This window comes from Papio anubis, chromosome 3 (assembly GCF_008728515.1).
Source record: "Papio anubis isolate 15944 chromosome 3, Panubis1.0, whole genome shotgun sequence".
NCBI lineage: Eukaryota > Metazoa > Chordata > Mammalia > Primates > Cercopithecidae > Papio > Papio anubis.
In genome coordinates, this window is record NC_044978.1 from 20,582,789 (window position 1) to 20,602,854 (window position 20,066).

A 20,066-nucleotide genomic window follows, 5' to 3' on the forward strand; every position below is an offset into this window, starting at 1 on the left:
GACATTGTGCTAAACATTTTATATAGGATCAACCTATTTATGAGGCTGTCAATAACCTCATGCCAATATTATTTTCCCTTTTTTTTTGCATAAAGAAATCTTAACCCAGAGAGTTTAATAAATTGCCCAAGATTACACAGCTTGTGGTAGAGCCAGAATTCAAATTCAGTAGACTAAATCCAGGGTTATATATGATGCTATATTGCCAGTTTTATATATGTTTATGAAATTTTACCTGAAACAGTTAGATTCTATGTTGTGAATGATGTCATCTGTCACTTTTTTTTTTTTTTTTTTTTTTTTTTTTTTTTTTTTTTTTAGAGACGGGGGTTTCTGTCTGTCACCCAGGCTAGAGTGCTGTGGCATGGTCACAGCTGACTGCAGCCTAGACCTCTTGGGCTCAAGCAATCCTCCCACCTTTGCCTCCCAAGGAGCTAGGACCACAGGCATGCACCACTACACACAGATAATTTTTCAGTTTTAATTTTGTAGACACAGGGTCTCTCTGTGCTGCCTAGGCTGGTCTCGAACTCCTGGGCTCAAGTGATCTTCCCACCTTGGCCTCCCAAAGTGTTCGGATTACAGGCGTGAGCCATGGTGCTTGGCCTCTGTCATCTTCTAAGCCAATTCTTTTCAACTTATTTATTCCATCTCTATTTAGTAGAAGGGAAAAAGGATACTTTCTATAGTTTTGGTTAAGGATCATCTACTTTATACTTGTTTATTTTAAATTATTGTGGTTTAATGGTTAGCCTAGTAAATTAGCCAAATAAATTAATATGTCATTTTTTAAAATAAGATGAATTCTGGCCCATTTTTTCCCATTCATAGATTATATAGGGACCCATAGATATGTACGCCTCAACTCAGCAACTTAAGAAAATTATAAGTGCTACTTGCCAGAGGGGACTGATTCATATTCCTTATAGGACTGGTGTCTGTTTCACTTCTTAAAAATTCATATCTCTCTCCTCATACATTATCACCTCCTTTTCCATTTCTCTTCATATTACTATATGTTGCTTGCTGGTTCTGGGACTCACTACTGGTTACTTGGAACAAAACATTTACAGATTTCATGGGACATTGAGTTCAGCTATTAATATTTGAAAAAGAGAAAAAGGCAGTAGTCTGTTAAGGAGACTAAATGGTGTACATGTTGCATGTAAAACAGAGTTTATTTTGAGCAAAGATCCCCTAGGGGAATGCTGCTTGTATGGTGTATCCGATCTGCTGTGGAGCACATGCCCAGCCAAGCCTCCTTTAATAAGGCCGCCCACTCTGAGCCCCTGTGGCAACAGTGCTTGGCTGTGGGTGCACCTTCCGCCTTTGAGCACCCCACTCACTCACACAGCAACCTGCCTCCCCCGCCAACTGCTCTCCACAGGCGTTAATCCATCCCCTCATTAACGACCAATCCAATTCTCTGTCTTGAACAAAGGGAGTCAGAGTTTAGTCCCTTGAACTGAAAAGTCCTATGGGGCTCAGCCATTCTCAACTGTGTGATTAGTAAATAAAGTGGGTCTACAGGAAGAAGGAGAAATTTAAAACAGAGGACAGCAGAGAAGGGGGCTCTTATGGCCTCAGAGACCATTAAGGGGGCAGAGGGATGTGCTGCTGTGGTCCCCGAGGCTCCCAATGAGGTCCATCTCCAGTTCCACGTGGTCCCAGCTTGCTTTTTGTTGATGTCATATTCTGCATCATAAACACATATTTCAATTGCTTTAGAGGACTTCTCTTTCTTGCAGCCAAAAAAAATCTCAACTACAATTACAACTATCTAAAGTCAGTTTCCAGATTTGGATTTATGTGTATATGGTACATTTTCAGCGTTCCTGGGAAGATGAGGGAGAGACAATACAATGTAGTGGTTGGGGAGAAGGCTCTGTAGCGAGACTGCTTGAGTAGGAATTCTAGAAGTTCTGCCACTTACTGGTTGTGTGATCTTGGACAATCTAACATCTCTGTGCTTTGGCTTCCTTGTTTGCAAACAGAAGGGTAGCAATATTTTTCTACATCATAGTTTGTTGTGAGAATTAAACACATATAGACAGTGTGCTTGGCACATAGCATTTAAGTTACCCAATGAGCATTTGCTGTTATCTTTGTAAGGGTTTACTTTAGTTTTTTGTTTTTGTTTTTGTTTTTGAGATGGAGTTTCACTCTTGCTGCCCAGGCTGGAGTGCAATGGTGCAATCTTGGCTCACCATAACTTTGGCCTCCTGGGCTCAAGTGATTCTCCTGCCTCAGTCTCCCAAGTAGTTGGGATTACAGGCATACGCCACCGCACGGCTAATTTTGTATTTTTACAAAATTAGAGACGGAGTTTCTCCATGCTGGTAAGGCTGGTCTCGAACTCTGGACCTCAAGTGAGTCATCCGCCTTGGCCTCCCAAAGTGCTGGGATTACAGGCATGAGCCACCATGCCTGGCCAGTAAGGGCTTACTTTTACACACCCACCCACCCACCAACACACTCTCACAAACACATATATGTATACGCATACATATAATAATGCACACATACCTATAATATATGTATAATAAAATATACGTGTGTGTGTATATATATGTATATAGATGTCTACACACACACTTGCCCCCACTGCCTATCTGACCTGAGCCTGAAGCTCTATGTTCCTATCTCACTTCATTCACATTTACAGCCTTTATCACACTGTATCGTAATCTGCTGATTTGTGTTTCTCTCAACACATGTGAGCTCCACAATTCAGGTAATTGCCTTCTTTACCCTCTTATCCTCAGAGCTTTACATCTGATACTGGGGATGTTCCTGAGCTCACAGTAGATTCATACTGTTGGACAGGAAGATGCTAGATGATATTTCACTGTTATATTGTCATTCCTTTAGCTTAACACTTGACTCTCTGCTCAATTTACATGTCCCTAGGTGACATAACACTTTATGCTGTTACATTATTTACTACACAGAGGGAATGGATTTCCAAGTCCTCCCTGAAAGTAAGCTTTGGCGAGAAGATAGGAGAGGACCTCGAGGGGTCTGGATGCTGTGGGCCATGGACAAGTGAAGAGGATGAAATTCACAGTCTTCCTATTTCTGCTCTGGAATAGGTCTCATAGTAACATCCTCTCCCCAACTCAACTCACACAAGCAGCAGTGGCTGCGTGGTATTACCTAGCAGCACGTTGCAGCTTGCTTGTAGTAGAGAAGACAGTGAACAGTCACATTCTATTGGTCTGCTGGGACTGCCATAACAAAATACCACAGACTGGGTGGTTTCAACACCAGAAATTAATTCTTTCACAGTTCTGGAGCCTGAAAGTCTGAGATCAAGGTGCAATTGTGTTGGTTTCTGGTGAGGCTTCTCTTCCTGGCTTGCAGATAGATGCCTTCTCACTGTGTCCTCACATGGCCTTGTGCAGGGAGGCAACAGAGAGAGAGAGAGAGAGAGAGAGAGAGAGAGAGAGAGATTTCCAGCACAAGCTCTCTGGTGTCCTATTGGATTAGGGCCCTCCTGTTAGAACCTCATTTAATCTTAATTATCTCCCTAAGGGCACTATCTCCAAATACAGCCACATTGGAGGTTAGGACTTGAACATATGAATATGGCGGGGAAGGGGGGGACGGGGGAGGGGCACGATTCAGTCAATAACACACATTAATCCCAAGTGGAGGCCTATTTTAATTAAGTTTTGTGTATGGCCCAAGTATTCTACTCTGCATAACTATTTAATCAAAATCCAAACTGAGAGATGGGTCTCTGTAGCTTGTAGATGAGAAACAAAAAGCAGTGATCCTTAAAATGAGATTCCTACAATCACACAGGTGCCATCTGGAAATGCAGAAGCCATTACATGCAAGTCAGTTTCAAATGTTAAACCATACAGTATCGATTCTGGCTTTCCCAGGTGACCCTGGAAGAGTGAGAACGTCTTGCAGAGCCCAAGTGCAGTGGAGGCTGCCAGGCCAGGGCCTCTGATACAGATCTAGGAGTCTGAGTAGCTGCAGGGCCTGGATGGGGAAGGCTCATTTAAGTCTGGGAAATGCAGCAGGTGAGTTGAGAGCCACATGAGACTATGCAACCAGAGGGTAGAGCTGGGAAGGCCCTGAAACAAAGAGATGGAAATGGAATAGTAGGAGGCTGGGGTCAGAGGATTGAGGCCAGTGTTAGAACTAATTTCAGGAACACTGAGTTTTCCTCTTCTATGTGACTTGGCATGCATGCTGCATTTGGGGCCTGATTTTAAGTATCCAGAGCTGGCTTTACACCATTAGAAAATTTTTGGCTGGGAAAAAAAAAAGAGTTTCATAAAAGTTCAGGCATTATGCTCTCCCATGGTACTTCCTGGTGAAATGTCCAACCTAAGTGATCTCATCTAGGCGTAATACTAACTCTACTTTGACTAACAATCTCTTTCATCATTAAAGTGAATTTTTAATTTGGATTTTTATTCTTCATGTATAAATTATGTTATCACTTAGTTGACTTTGTAACATAATGAATGGATAGTAGCTGTAGTTATCATTCTTTGCAATCTTTCTTTGTTATTATTCATTTATTTTTAGAACATTATGTCCTGAAAGAAGAAGCCTTCTCTGACCCCAGGCCCCCATATTGGATCAAAGCCCCTAGTTATGATCCCTTCTAGCAGCCTGTACTTCTCCTTTATAGGTCTTCCCACCATTGGAATTAAATAGTAATTGCGTGATTAATTGTTTAATGTCTGTCTTCCTTGCCAGATTATTTTCCCAATGAAAAAAGGAGCCAGGTCTATCTTAATCACAGCTGTATTGACACTGGTTCTTCCTTATAGCAATAAATTCCTTTTAAATGAGTTATTTCATTCACTCATTGATTCATTTGTTAACTCATTTATTTAGCATTCACAAGCCCTAGGAACTGTGCTACAACAAGGAAACAAAAACCAATGCGATCATTTCTGGATTCAAAGAGTTGGCAATTTAGTACAGAAAGTTTTTAACCATTTTATTTTATGTTTTATTTATTTATTTATTTTTTAAAGATGAGGTCTCACCATGTTGCCCAGGCTGGTCTCAAATACCTGGGCTCAAGTGATCTTGCCGCCTCCATCTCCCAAAATGCTAGGATTACAGGCGTGAGCCACTACACCTGGCACTTAACCATTTTAGGTGAAAGTTCCCCTTGAGAACCCAGTGAAGGAAGTGGACTCTTGCAAGAAGCTACTCATCTAAAAAGCACATGAGATTTTGTATTCAGCTTGGTAGGTTCACAGATCCTTGAGAATTTCACTGTCTTCCTAAAATTATGTGGATTCTAAGGTCACAGTAAGTCCATGAAATACAGACTTGAAGACACATACAAGGTAAGAGGACGGATAAAGAAGGACATCAGCATGTCCTCCTTTGGGTCAGGAGAGGCTTCCACTGCAAGAGATGTTTGAGCCACGTTTTGAATGACAAATCTTATGTTACCAGGGGAAGTCGTGGGAGCATTCGAGGTTGAGAAGACAGTGTTTGGAAAAGCATGGATGTGTAGAAGTGGGAATTGTATTTAGGGAGGAGAATCAGTAGGACTTTGTGACTGATTGGATGTGGGATGTGTGAGAGAGGGAAGGAATAAATTCCATACTTCTGCCTTAGGCAACTGAGTACTAGGTTTAGGTCTCGGTGGGCAGCCTCAGAGGCATAAACGTCAATTCAACAAAATAACAAGCTCACGGGCCACATTTTTTTTTCCACTCAAAATAAAATAAGCTTTTGAAAGTGATAAAAAGTACATTCCTTACAATTTAGATTACCCAGCAGATTGGATACAAGAAGGCCAATGAGGAAATCAACACGCTTTTTAATCACAAAAGTTATATCTGTGCAGCCACACTAATGCAGCTTTCTAATCTTTCTTCTTGAAAGAAGAGCATGGTCTGTATGAGAAGCTACGCTGGCCACATGCAATTTGGGTCATGCAGATTATCATCACTGCCTGAAGAATCCTGGGAGACTGCTTGCTGGCAGGAAGGCTTACACTTCAATTATGGATCTGATAAGCTGGATGTGCTTAGTGTGGTGCATTTGTAAAGAGGATTCTCAATGAATATTCAGTCATAATTCATAAATTTCTTATAAATAAATTTTCCTGCGTATTTGGAATCTTAGGCATTATAAATCTTGACGTATGAAAAAAATATTCATGAAAGGCACAACCCCCTTATAATTAGTTGCAGATTCAGCTTTCATATAACAGGACAGTAGGCTTTAAATTAAATTTTTTTCAATAACAGTTCCATTGGGATATAATTTGCATACCATGCAATTCACGCGCTTAAAGTGTACAATGCTTTCAATGAGTTTTTATTTACTTTAAAAAGTTTATGTTTTCTAACTTTTAGCAATTAAATGGTATTCCTTTTGTAATCAGAAAAATAATACAAAGTATGTATATTTAAAAATTTGTGTAACAGTCCTTATACATAAGGAATTTTCTCCTTCGATTGTTGGAGACAAGAGAAAATATATCTTATGTGGGTTTAAGTTAAAGTATAAAATATGGTTAAAATATTACCATAAAAGTGGCATGTTTAGTTAGAAGGAAAGACTAAAGGTGGGTTGTTCTAATGGCTTTCTTCAATGTCCTGCTGGGTAGGGAGACCCGGTTTAATTTACAGATCTTCACTTCACTATCAGGGGCTTACAGAGAAACTTCCCCTGCTGTAACCTTCTCAGCTAATGGGTGATGTGCTGTGATAGATGTATTCTCACCCAGGAGAGTGGTGATATTGTATTAAGAGGGAAAAAAATAAATAATTACCTTGGGATTTAACCTGAGGTATGTGTTGAAGAAAAAGCCCAACTTATCCATTCACTGTATATATATAGTGAGAAAAGTTGGAAGGTTTTTCACAATTCTGAATGTCACCTCATATCATGTGTTAGTGATCTTTGTGATAGATGGCATAGATCTAAAAACCATGTTTTTTTTTTTGTTTTTTGTTTTTTTTTGCTAAAATAACAATGTGTAGAAAACAACAATCATTTTCCTAGAAAATGGAGAGAACTGTTCAAAAGATGAACCTCTCTGGTTTGACCTAAGGTGCAGAAATACAATTGGCATTTAGGCTGACCCTTATATTGGTAATTTATGTAAAACAGTTTTTTCTTTCCAAGATTGCATAGTGTATAGTAGGAAAGTGAATAGACAAATTTGATCTGACCCATTTTTACATCACTGGGAAACTAATGTTTGTTTTTTTTTTTTTTAGAAAAATTTTATTTTGAGACAGGATCCTGCTCTGTCACGCAGGCTGGAGTGCAGTGGTACAATCACGGCTCACTGCAGCCTCAACCTCCTGGACTTACATGATCCTGCCAACTCAGCCTCCCAAGTAGCTGGGACCACACGTAGGCCACCATGTCCAGTTAATTTTTTTGGTATTTTCTGCAGAGATGGGGGTAGGAGGGGGTCTTACCATGATTCCCAGGTTGGTTTTGAACTTCTGCTCAAGCAATCCTCCTGTCTCAGCCTCCCACAGTGTTGGGATTACAAGCATAAGCCACCATGCCTGGCCTGCTAATAGTTCTTAAATGCAGCTCTTATCTTGTTACTTCTGCAGTTAAAGGCCTGTTTAATGCTTGGCACCTGACTTTTTTTTTTTTCTGAGACGGAGTCTCGCGCTGTTGCCCGGGCTGGAGTGCAGTGGCCGGATCTCAGCTCACTGCAAGCTCCGCCTCCCGGGTTTACGCCATTCTCCTGCCTCAGCCTCCCGAGTAACTGGGATTACAGGCGCCCGCCAACTCACCCGGCTAGTTTTTTTGTATTTTTTTAGTAGAGACGGGGTTTCACCGTGTTCGCCAGGATGGTCTCGACCTCCTGATCTCCTGATCCACCCGCCTCGGCCTCCCAAAGTGCTGGGATTACATGCTTGAGCCACCGCGCCCGGCCGGCACCTGACTTTAAAAACTGACTGTAATATAGCACCATCCCAAATTTCCTCAGACCTGTTTCCTCATTGTTTCAAACATATATTGTTTCAAAGACACATTTTTTATGTGTGACTATTTGCTTATATTATTTAACTTCCTATTGTATTTGCTTTTAATAAAGTCTAATAGATGCTATAAAAACAGCCTTACAATCTCTTTTTCTTTTCATGAAGCACACTGTCTACTAAAATGCTTAGTGTGCCATTTAGGAGGACCTACGAGGAGGGAGTTTTGCTCAGTCTTCTCTGCTGCATAACCAGGAGGCTTATTTCTTACACAAATTACCACTTGTAATTATATTTTCTTTGTTGCTTTTGCTGGCAGGAAACTCTAAGTTTATGAATCTCTTCTTTAATACTAAATAGATTCTTACAGCATGACTTTATTCGTATTTTTTCCACTGACTTAATTTATTATTCTGGCCTTGCGGGAGAAGGGGCAGTGGTCCTCTTTGCCTTTTAAAATCAAATACTCATGTATTTTTGCAAACCATTTCAAAACTTTTATTGGCTCTAAATGGAATAGGAATAACAAATTTAAAATAATGCTCTACTTGCTTTTTTATAGACTTTTTGCTCTTATTTTCCTTTTTTCAAACCTCACCCAGTCCTCAAATCCAGCTTTTCCATGCATGCCTTCATTCTTCACTGATCTCCGTTTTCTCGGAGCTCTTGTGTTAATATAAGTTTGCATTTTACTAAGTATGATTTTGGATACCTCCTAGTGTTTCATGTGTATTAGTCCTGTAGTTCTGGGGTGTAGTTTTTTTTTAGTGGTAGGGACCATAGTTCATACTTTTCTGAATCATCTAGTAAAATAATATTGTATCAAGAAATGCTTTCTTTTTACACTATGATTGTAACAAACATTGAATTTTTTAGCTTATTAACTGTCAGAGCACCCAGCACATCTTTAGAATTGCAGGGACCCATTTTTGTTTCCCTACAGCAGCCGAAGCTTGTTTCATAGATCTTGCAAAACTATTCAATCATTCAGTTAAAATTCCTTGACCTCCTGCTGGATGATGTTCGACAGGGCATTCATCTTCACGACACCCTTCGCGATGAATGGTAACATCTGGGCGGGTAGAGGTCCATTTCTGCAGCATCCTGGGGGAGGAACAGATAGGGTAGGTTTTGGCGTGGGTGCGATACTTGGGGACTTCTTCAACAGGTAGGACATCAAGTCTGTAGGCAAAACAAAACCTGGGCGAAGGGCAAATACCGGAGCCCCGAACGGCTCAAGTCCACTAATGCTTGCTCTGGGTTCTAACTACGTGATCAAGTCGTCTCGGTTTGCCAGGGAAAGCCTAGCGTCTTGACAACCCTGTCAGTTCCGAACAAACCGGGTTGATTGGTCGCCGGGGCTCGAATCCCGACTAACACGACCCAGCGGAGACAGAGGATCCCCCTCAGTGCCACAAGTACATTTCCCACCGAGCAACGCGCCTGCGCCAGTTGCTCTCCTGCGTCAAGACTACAGGTCCCAGCATGCATCTAGGCCCCCTCCAGACCATTCTTCCGCCGGGGGGAGCTCTCGCCGGCGTACTTGTTAGGCGCCGCACGGAAGAGTCCGTGCGTGATGACGTTGACGCGGCGTCGCCGAGCTTTTCTCCCCTTTTTACGCCTCTTGCATTACCAGAGTCAGGCTGCAGGAGGTGTAGGTGCCGAGCGGCGTATTTTTTTCTGCGGGTTGCCTTTTGTTTTTTCTTTGGAACCGCGGTTGTTCAAAAGCTTGACGGAACTTGGAAAGGGACTTCCACTCCCCTCCCTCTTTCCGCCGAGTTTGTGACTCCGAGATGGACAAAGTGTGTGCTATTTTTGGAGGCTCCCGAGGCATTGGCAGGGCTGTGGCCCAGTTAATGGCCCGGAAAGGCTACCGCCTGGCGATCATTGCCAGAAACCTGGAAGGGGCCAAAGCCGCCGCCGGTGACCTCGGCGGTAGGTACCAAACTGGAGTTGTCCAGTTGTGTGGCCGCGGTCCAGGCGCTTAAAATCTTTGTGAAACGAGCGGTATGGTTTTACAGGGCTCTGAGGTTTCTCGTTGCAACCGCTTGCAGGCGCTTTAGAATGCGTCTCGTGCAGAAAACCCCGATCTCCCTGAGCCTCGCAGAACGCCGGCAGCGCAGCCTGCCGCCGAGGGCTGAGCACTTGGGGTTTTCTTTGATACCTGGTAGTCTTATGAGGCCCCACTAATAAGCACCCTCCGCCCTGCGGCTAGTGCTAACCCTGAGGAACGTCGCTGTTGTGGGAGAGAGCCACGTAACCGTTTACTTTTAATGTAGGGAAAAGGGCGAGTTCTCGGCCCCCGGAGACAGGGCTGGGCCGAAAGGAGTTCAGGCAGGAAAGGTAGGAGTGCAGGTATTAAAGGGCTCCCTTCAGTTTTGCCCAAGGGCGGTGCTTTGGCCCTGCGCGAATGCACAAAGCAGTGTTTGATGAAGAAACCCTTTTGAGTGCCAGCCAGTTTTGAGATATACCTGGTTTGCTTTAATGTTACTAAATTGTTTTGGTGAGTTTTGCAAATGGACAGTTGAACTTTGTTCTGCCAAATTCTTTTTTATTGCATTTAAACTTCAGGATTTTTTATTTCCGGGTTATTAATAGTGGATTAGTCATTTTGTGAATTTAACTCTTCCTTGAATTTAGGGAGAAAGGACGTTAGAAAGATCGGAAGATGCTATTTGTTTAATTACTAGACTGGACAAAATTGTACTTCATTTACTATCAGGGAGGCATGGGGAGAATAGAGGCCTAGGGGTGCGTCTTGTGGCTCTTACTGTTTTTGTGTGTGTGTGGTTTGTGTGTGTGTTTTTTTTTTTTTTTTTTTTTTTTTTTTTTTTTGAGACGGAGGCTCGCTCTGTCACCCAGGTTGGATTGCACTGGCGCTGTCTCGGCTCACTGCAAGCTCCGCCTCCCGGGTTTACGCCATTCTGGAGCCTCAGCCTCCGGAGTAGCTGGGACTACAGGCGCCCGCCACCATGCCCTGCTAATTTTTTTTTTTTTTTTTTTAGTAGAGATGGGGTTTCACCGTGTTAGCCAGGATGGTCTAGATCTCCTCACCTCGTGATCCGCCCATCTCGGCCTCCCAAAGTGTTGGGATTACAGGTGTGAGCCACCACGCCCCGGCCTTTTTTTTTTTTTTTTTTGAGAGGGCTTCCTTCCCATTATGTTGCCTGGGCTAGACTCCAACTCCTGATTTACTGGGCTCTGGAGATCTTCTCACCTCAGCCTCCCAAGGACCTGGGACTATAGGCGCCAGGTGTGGCTGTTCTTTTTTAAGTTAACATTATTGATCGGTTTGGTATCACCTGTTCAGTGCTGGTTGTGAGAGTATTGGGCTCTCTAAAAGAAAAAAAATCCTGTAAGTTATAACTCAGGGAGAATGCCAGTGAATGCTTCTTGAAGCTCATATTCCTTGCCATTCTAACAAAGGAGGGGAAGAGTGGTGACGCTTACCGAGTCACCCCAAGCCATCAGTGTTTGCTGGACTGGATTGATGCCATTAGTTGAGCTTTCAAAGGTGGTTTTGGACACCACAAGTCTTCAGGTGAAAACCAAGAGTAAGACACAGGATGCTTTTGGGCCCTGCATTCCTTTGAATCGTGTTCCATGAGAGATTGGTTTTCATCTAGAAAGTATAATTCCCCAGGTCACTTACTGTTTCCAAAAGCTTGATGTTGTAATGTTGGTGTAAGCATATTTGTCAAGGTCAGACAGGAAATAAGCAACTGTTTTAGCTTTTAAAAACAATTCTACATTTTAGAGTATTAAAATGGTAGATTATTACATAGGGAATGATGCTTTATTTTCCTTTGAAGTGTTTTTTGGCATTTAACCATTTTTTAAAAAGTGGTAAGTAACCATTGCTTTTAGTGAAAAGTGATTTTTCCCTCCGTGGTTTATAGTTTTAGCATTTTTACAGCTTCTTGTGTTGTCTCGTCTCTCCTGATGGTCAGGTTTGAATAATAGTCGTTATAATATATGTGCCATAGTGCATCTGCAGCACTTAAAAAGAAGAAACCTCAGAGTTCCTGTTCAGGGCCAAAGAAACTAATTCAACAAAAACCTGACAGAATTAGACATAAATTTCAAAAAAGAATATAAAACCGAGAAGACTGTCAAATTGGGTAGCGTGAGTTCAGTGTTAAAGCTATAAATACTATTAGATGAATCTTACAGAGCCTTTATAACTTGAAAAAGCCCTCCCCTCTTTGTTGATTAAAAAGAAAATTTTAAAATTAACTTTCTGTAGTAGTACTTTATTTTCTCTTTGTTCCCCCATCCCAGTTTGATTAGACCACCTCTGTGAAAGCCAGGCCTCATGACATTACTTTTTTAATCTCTAGGTTCTAGATTAGCACAGGCCTGCCATCTTAGGTAAATGTTTAACGAATGTGTATTGAGCACATTTAAAATTTGAGTTATAATTAATTCTTCTTTGACTTTGTTGTGTAGGAGATCATTTGGCATTTAGCTGTGATGTTGCTAAAGAACATGATGTTCAAAATACATTTGAAGAGATGGAGAAACATTTAGGTCGAGTAAATTTCTTGGTAAATGCAGCTGGTATTAACAGGTTGGTCACAGATTTAAATAAATTTCTGATATATATTTAAAACTTTTATTCCTAATATGTCTTTGATTAGTATAAGTTAATATGTTTATTTTATTTCTAACTGGCAGTAAAAGCTATTTTAAAACTTGTCAATCCATAATTCTTTTCTTTTATATTGAGATACAACATATAACACATGTCCAGCTTAATCGATTTTTAAATTTTATTTTATTTTATTTTTTTTAATTTTTATTTTTTGAGGCGGAGTCTTGCTCTGTCCCCCCACACTGGAGTGCAGTGGCGCGATCCCGGCTTACTGCAAGCTCCGCCTGCCGGGTTCACGCCATTCTCCTGCCTCAGCCTCCAGAGTAGCTGGGACTACAGGCACCTGCCATCACGCCCGGCTAATTTTTCTGTATTTTTGGTAGAGACGGGGTTTCACCGTGTTAGCCAGGATGGTCTCGATCTCCTCACCTCGTGATCCGCCTGCCTCGGCCTCCCAAAGTGCTGGGATTACAGGCGTGAGCCACCGCGCCTGGCCCAGCTTAATCGATTTTAACATTGTAGTCATCACACATATTGAGGTGTAGAATGTTTCCAGTGCTCCAGAAGGCAGTGTCTTCTCAATACTTTCTTGTTGGTAACTATTTTCTGAGTTTTGTCACCATATATAGGTTTTGCCAGTTTGTGAACTTAACACTAATAGAATCATGGAGTGGACATTATTTTTTAAAAGATGAATTTATGAGAGAATATTTAGAATAACATTAATTTTCTTGCTAAACAAGGCTTAGTATGACAGTTGCTCAGGTCATTCAAGCTATTTTGGCTACATGGTACTCCTTTTAGGGGTTAAGAATATTTCCACTCAAGCTGAGACGGGGTAAGAACCTGTCTTCCAAGTGGATCCTTTCTGGTTTATCAATTGTTATTTTAATGTTTCTCAAGCCAAGTTCAAAATGGGACTCTAGGTATTCTAGTTATTCGAGCTCAGATAGGAAGCACTTCTTGCACTCTACTTTCAGTAAAAATGTTATATTAGTCTTAACCTCTTTTGTTTGTTTTTATCTTACTATATACTGTTATATGCTGTTTCATTTCGTAGGGATAGTCTTTTAGTAAGAACAAAAACTGAAGATATGGTATCTCAGCTTCATACTAACCTCTTGGGTTCCATGCTGACCTGTAAAGCTGCCATGAGGGCTATGATTCAACAACAGGGAGGGTCTATTGTTAATGTAGGTGAGTCTTCACCTTTGTGAATTTATAATTATCCCATAATACCTTACCATAAAAATATTTAATCCACTAATTTGTAATTTATTGTGAAACATGAATGAAATTTATATTATCTATGGAAAAAAGGATTTAATTAATTGATTAATGAGTAAAATAAGAGTCACACATTCACATCCCTATAGGAGTCAGGCCGGTGTTAAATGAGTGACACCACTGAGTACTAGAAAAATGACAGTACCAGCCATGTGATAAATGATATCCAGCTTCATTGTCCAGAGCCCATATGGAATGGTGGAGACCACTACTTAGATTCAGTAGATTGTTGCTGTGCAAGAATGTGATTCCAGTTTTGCCAGCAATTTTGATTTTTCCAGAGAAATTGGACCATCCTGATTTTTATGTGAAACTTTTTTTTTTTTTTTTTTAAATAGAGACAGGGTCACACTATGCGGCTCAGGCTGGTCTTTAACTCCTGGGCTCAAGTGATCCTCCTGAAGTGCTGGGATTATAGGCGTGAGCCACGTGCCTAGCCAGGAACCTAATTTTTAAAACATGGACAAGGAATTGAAGTAGACAGTAGGGGCTAAGTAATATTGTCTACAGCAGTTGCATGGGTTACTATTAAATCTTGCGTAGAGGTTTAAAGGAAGGTAAAATTTCTCTGTTTTTAAGAATGGATGTAAGTAACCCTTAGTTTTCAGTTCATCTAACCCACAGGGCAGATAAACTGTGGAGTATATGCCTGTAGAACTTAAAATGCAAAATGACTTGAAATTTTATTTCAGTTTGATAATTTGGAAATACTAGGATATAATTTGTTTTTATTTTCAAATGGTAAAACCTTAAAAGGCCACAAAAGGGGGATGCTGCTCCATAAAAGTAAATGACCCTGTTCTTTTAAATGTAGGAAATGGTTTTTCAAGCCAGAATTTAGGGTTTTTCTGTTCTGAAAACGAGAGAAGGAAAGAATACTATGCTAATAAACTAAGGGGACATGAGAGCGTTTTGGACATTTACCCTTTTTAAGGGATCCGTTTTCTTATATAAGAGATTAGTCAATGAGTCAACCTTTGCCTTTTAACACAGCCAGATAAGGACTTGGGATATTTATAAGTAGGCAGACAGGTCTGTATCTGTCACCTGATAACCTGAGGTATATTTATTTAACTCTAAAATATTCTTTTTGTTTTTAGGTATATTTAAAAAAACCCATCAGTCCTCCTTATGCATGCAAAACTTTTAGAATTGAGCTAAAAGTAAAATAATAGATAATAAAAAGTAAATTGAGAATCTTACTACAGAAAGGACTACTTTAAACTGCTAGACACTTCATTAATATTTCAGAAATTATCACTTTTTGACCTGATGAACAGTAGTGCGTGGCACAAATCAAAGCTGCTAAAGCTTCTGTTTGGTATTTCTTTTTTTTCTTTTAAAAGCCACTCATATTTAGCCACCAACTTTAGTGACACTATTGTTAATAAGTTCTGATAACCTGCTACCATCGGACCAGCCCTGTTTGGTATTTTTTTTGTACATGTATTTTTCTTTTTTTGTGTCTCTCTGTATTTTTCTTTCTGATAAACACTTCTTTCTCTGTCCATATGCATTTCTTCAGTCTGATGTCTTTTCTGTCTGTGTACCTCATAGTTCTCTTCCTTTATTATTAATTGGCCGACAATATATAATGTAGATAAATATTCTAATACTGAACTTGTTGATTCTAATAGATGTTTGGAATGTTTTATTTTTTTAAAATTACTTTAAAATAATTTTGTGAGGTCCTTGATTAATTTTTATATCATAAGTATAGGTCAGTGGTGCAGAAAATTACTTCCCCACTTCTATTTTGCAAGAATTTATTTGCCTATAGTTGATACTTGAATTAAAAATTATTACATATTCATTAGATGTGGTCACTCAAGAATCTTCAGTAGGCAGTACAATTTACAATACATCACTGAATGTAATGAAATTGCACTTTTACAAAATGTTTATAATTGAAGCTTTGCCAATTTAGATGGACAGTACAAGCATGTCTTGCAGATATTGTAGCTTTGGTTCTACTCCACCAGAATAAAGCGAATATCTCAAGAATGTAAGTCACACAAATTGAATTGCTGCAATCTCATGATAAAACAGATGGGTGAGGAGTTGCTTCTTATGTATGGATAAACAAAGTTGTTTCTCAAGATGGAATCTACTCCTTGTGAAGATATCAATAGTGTTGAAATGACAAAGGATTTAGAATATCCTATAAACTTAGTTGATAAAGCAATAGCAGGGATTGACAGGAGTGGCTCCAATTTTTAAAGTTCTACTTGGATAAAATGCTATCAAACAGCATCACATGCTGCAGAGAAATCTTTCATGAAATGAAGAGTCAATCAATGTGGCAAATTTTGTGTTACCCAATTGTTTAGTTTCTCAGTGCATGTAAAAGTTATATTATGATCTATTAAGTATGCAGTAGCATTATATCTAAAAAACAACGTAAATACTTCGTTGCTAAAAAATACTTAATTGCTAAAAAGTGCTAATGATCATCTGAGCTTCTCGCAAGTCATAATCTTTTTGCTGGCATAGGGTCCCGCCTTGATGTTGATGGCTGCTGACTGGTAATGGTGGCTGTGGCAATTTCTTAAGACAAAATTTTTTATCCAAGTAAAAAATCCAAGTGGATTTTATCCAAGTGGAGCCACTCCTCTCAATCCCTGCTATTGCTTTATCAACTAAGTTTGTAGGATATTCTAAATCCTTTGTCATTTCAACACTATTCACATCTTCATAAGGAGTAGATTCCATCTTGAGAAACAACTTTGTTTATCCATACATAAGATGCCACTCCTCACCCATTTGTTTTATCATGAGATTGCAGCAATTCGGTCACATCTTCAGGCTCCACTTGTAATTCTGCTCCATTGAAGTCTTGAACCCCACAAAGTCGTCCATGAGGGTTGAAATAACTTCTTTCAAACTCCTGTTAATGTTGATATTTTGACGTCCTGCCATGAATCACAAATGTTCTGAATGATATATAGAACAGTGAATCCTTTCCAGAAGGCTGTCAATTTACTTTGCCCAGATTCCTAAGAGGACTTACTATTTATGACTGCTATAGACTTATAAAGTGTTTCTTAAATAAGACTTGAAAGTCAAAATTATCCCTTGATCCATGAGCTGAAGAAAGGATATTGTGTTAACAGGCACAAAAACAGCATTAATCTCCTTGCACATCTCTCCATCGGAGCTCTTTGGTGAGCAGGTGCATTGTCAGTGAGCAGTGATATTTTGTTTGTGGCACCCCAACAGCAGTGAACATCAAGAATCACTGACCACAGATCATTATAACAGACATCATAATAATGAAAAGGTTTAAGATGGTGTGAAAATTATCAAAATGCGACAAAGAGACACAGAGTGAGCACTGCTCACAGTGAGCCATGCTGTTGGAAAAGTGCTAATAGGATTGCTTGATGGCAGGGTTGCTACAAGCCTTCAATTTGTTACAAAAACAAAAAAACAAAAAAACCCCACAATATCTGCAAAGCACAATAAAGCAGAACAATAAAATGAGTTATGCACGTAATTCAATTTTAGTGAGATTTGTCTTCAAATGAACTAGTTTTTAAAGAGAAAATGAGAGCTTTCTGCCTTATGTCTGTGTTGTAGAATCATAAAATTAGTTAGCTTTTGTCTGACTAATTGTTTTTTTGGCATTAACCTCTACCTGCTGGAAGCCTTTATAAATACCAGAGAATTTTCATACAGAGTTTTCATCATATCTGACATGCTCATAAATTAGAGTGTGTCCCCTTCACATAATGAATCAATTTGCAAGCACCTGCATTGGCAGTTTTATATCAGCTGCTTTCAAATGCTATTTTCTGTATGTATCTGGAGCAGACTTGGACTCTTATATCTTCCGTAAATGACTGATGACAGTGGTTAGAATTTCTGATTTTAACAAAGGACAAGGTGAGGTGGGTTTTACCTTTTTGTTTACTATTATCTGAATTTTCAAGTAACCCCATTAATTGAATTTAATATGCTTTTTTTTTTTTTTTTTGTCCTAGGAAGCATTGTTGGCTTAAAAGGCAATTCTGGCCAGTCCGTTTACAGTGCCAGTAAAGGAGGATTAGTTGGATTTTCACGTGCTCTTGCCAAAGAGGTAGCAAGAAAGAAAATTAGAGTGAATGTAGTTGCACCAGGTTAGTGAAAACTTTATTAAAATAACTTGATTATGATTATTGTTTTATCGGGAAACCATTATTTGGAACATTAGTAATTGACATCTGGGTAGAATAGTTTGTAAAATGATTGTGAAAAGAATGAAATAATGAACTGGGAGACTCAAAAAAATTTCTTGTACCTCATATTCTATATAAAGTCTATCTGTTAGCCTGTTTGCATTTATATAAAGGACTATCTGAGGTAATTCATAAAGAAAAGAGGCTTATTTGGCTCTCGGGTCTGCAGGCTGTACAAGCATGACACCAGCATCTGCTCAGCTTCTGGTGAGGCCAAGGAAGCTTTTTTTCAATCATAGCAGAAGGTAAAGAGGTAGCAGGCAAGTCATATGGGGGTAGCAAGAGCAAGAGAGAGGAGGTGGCAGGCTCTAAACAACCAGCTCTGGTGTGAACAGTGAGAACTCATTTGTTACCATGTGGAGGGCACCAAGCTATTCATGAAGAATCCGCCTCCATGACCCAAACACCTCCCACTAGGCCCACCTCCGACACTGGGAATCACATTTCAACATGAGATTTGGAGGGGACAAACATCCAAAACATAGGAGTCTTTATTTTTGAATTTGGCACTAATGGAATAACTTAAGGTGGAGAGGGTCTTAGAGATCATTTTTTCCAGTCATTTTTGTAGATTAGAAAACTGTACCTGGGATTCAGAGTGACTTGCCTAAGGTTATACATCTAGTTTATGGAAAAACTGTTACTAAAAGCTTTGTCTTTTGATTTCCACCTAATGGAAGCTTAAAATTAATGTCCTACCAGGTGTGGTAGCTCATGCAGGAGGCTGAGGCAGGAGTATCGTGAGGCCAGGAGTTCCGGATCAGCCTGAGCAACATAGCAAGATGCTGTCCGAACCGAAAGAAAAAAAAATTAGCCGGGCATAGTGGTGCATACCTATAGTCCCAGCTACTTGGGAGGCTAAAGTAGGAGGATTGCTGGAGCCCAGGAGTTGGAGGTTGCAGTGAGCTATGATCATGCCATTGTACTCCAGCCTAGGTGACAGAGCGAGACCCTGTCGAGACCCTGTCTCTATAAAAATAAAAAATTTCTTTTTAGATTTCCTTTATATCATTACACAAACTTTAGATAGTTTTGTTCTTTTACTACTATGGTCTGTCTAAACTATCTGGAACCTCCCATTTTCCTAATTTTTACTTTTCCATTATTTGCCTTTTGCCAGGTTACTAGTTGATACAATTGCCTGGATTAATGAAAAGGGTAATAAAATGGTGCTAAAACTCAAAAATACATTATCACTAATTAGCTGGTGTGCTAGAAATTTTGATTAGGTATTTACTTGGTATTTAAGTAACACAAGTGTTTTTATCTACCTCTGCCAGTTAGCCGTGGAATCTTTGTCCTAGCCTACTGTAGGTACTTAAGAATTAATCACCTATATAAGAAAAGGCAGTTTATTTCGGTTTGCTGGTCGTTTGTAAGAAAGAGAGGGCTGAAGTAGACGTTTGCCACCTTTCCCTTTCCAGTCACTAACGGCTCCAGCTTGGACCTTACTTACAGTTGGTGTTTTCTTTGGCACTGAGGTTGAGCCAGCAGGTATCAGGGATTTATCAAAATATCCTGGTAACCGTTTTGGTCTATAGTGTGTCTTTATTTCAATTCTTTTTTTTTTTTTTGGCACAGCGACTAGCTACATTCAGACATTCTAAATCTATGAATATTTGATAAGTGACTGTGGTTCAGATACATCTATTTTCTGGGAGTAGGGAGAGAAAGAAAAAGAAAAAGCAATCCAAAAGCAGCATTTTTGTTATCTTAGTGCTTTTTTCTCTTTGTGTATGCTTTATGCAAGCTGATTGATTTTTAGCGTTAGCCTAGATGAAACATCTGTGGAATAAATTATTTGTGGTTTGGAACTACATGTATTTGCTTCCCTCTCTTTTCAGGATTGGAATATTGTGGGTAATGAAGGCTTAATTTTAGTTCATGATAATTTAAAAGCTGAATGGTTTACAGGAAATGCAAGTGTTCTTAGCTAACAGTAGCTCATGCAGCAAACTTTCTGGCATGTCTCCTACGTGCAGGGGCTGTGCTAGCTCCCCAAATACAGGAATGAATAGGTAT

General features: G+C 39.8%; 1 protein-coding gene and 1 long non-coding RNA gene across 7 annotated transcripts in view; one reads left to right on the plus strand and one right to left on the minus strand.

Moving 5' to 3' along the window:
* Nucleotides 1-8,420: 8,420 nt before the first annotated feature.
* LOC103884763 lies at nucleotides 8,421-9,576 on the minus strand. Its single transcript, XR_647516.2, has 2 exons — nucleotides 9,490-9,576; nucleotides 8,421-9,050 (listed from the first exon to the last, which is right to left on the minus strand). It is a non-coding gene; the product is annotated as an uncharacterized LOC103884763 (long non-coding RNA).
* Nucleotides 9,523-20,066, plus strand: part of CBR4 (carbonyl reductase 4) — a 125,173-nt gene continuing 114,629 nt past the window's right edge. For 5 of the 6 annotated variants that reach the window (XR_001903014.3, XR_002521879.2, XM_021938154.2 and 2 more), the window contains exons 1-4: nucleotides 9,523-9,881; nucleotides 12,396-12,516; nucleotides 13,601-13,737; nucleotides 17,811-17,945. Coding sequence is in view for 4 of the 6 variants with exons in the window: in XM_021938154.2 (XP_021793846.2) it covers nucleotides 9,740-9,881; nucleotides 12,396-12,516; nucleotides 13,601-13,737; nucleotides 17,811-17,945 (535 nt within the window). In the remaining 2 variants the exon portion in view is untranslated. The other variant, XM_009207840.4, reaches the window with a different exon arrangement.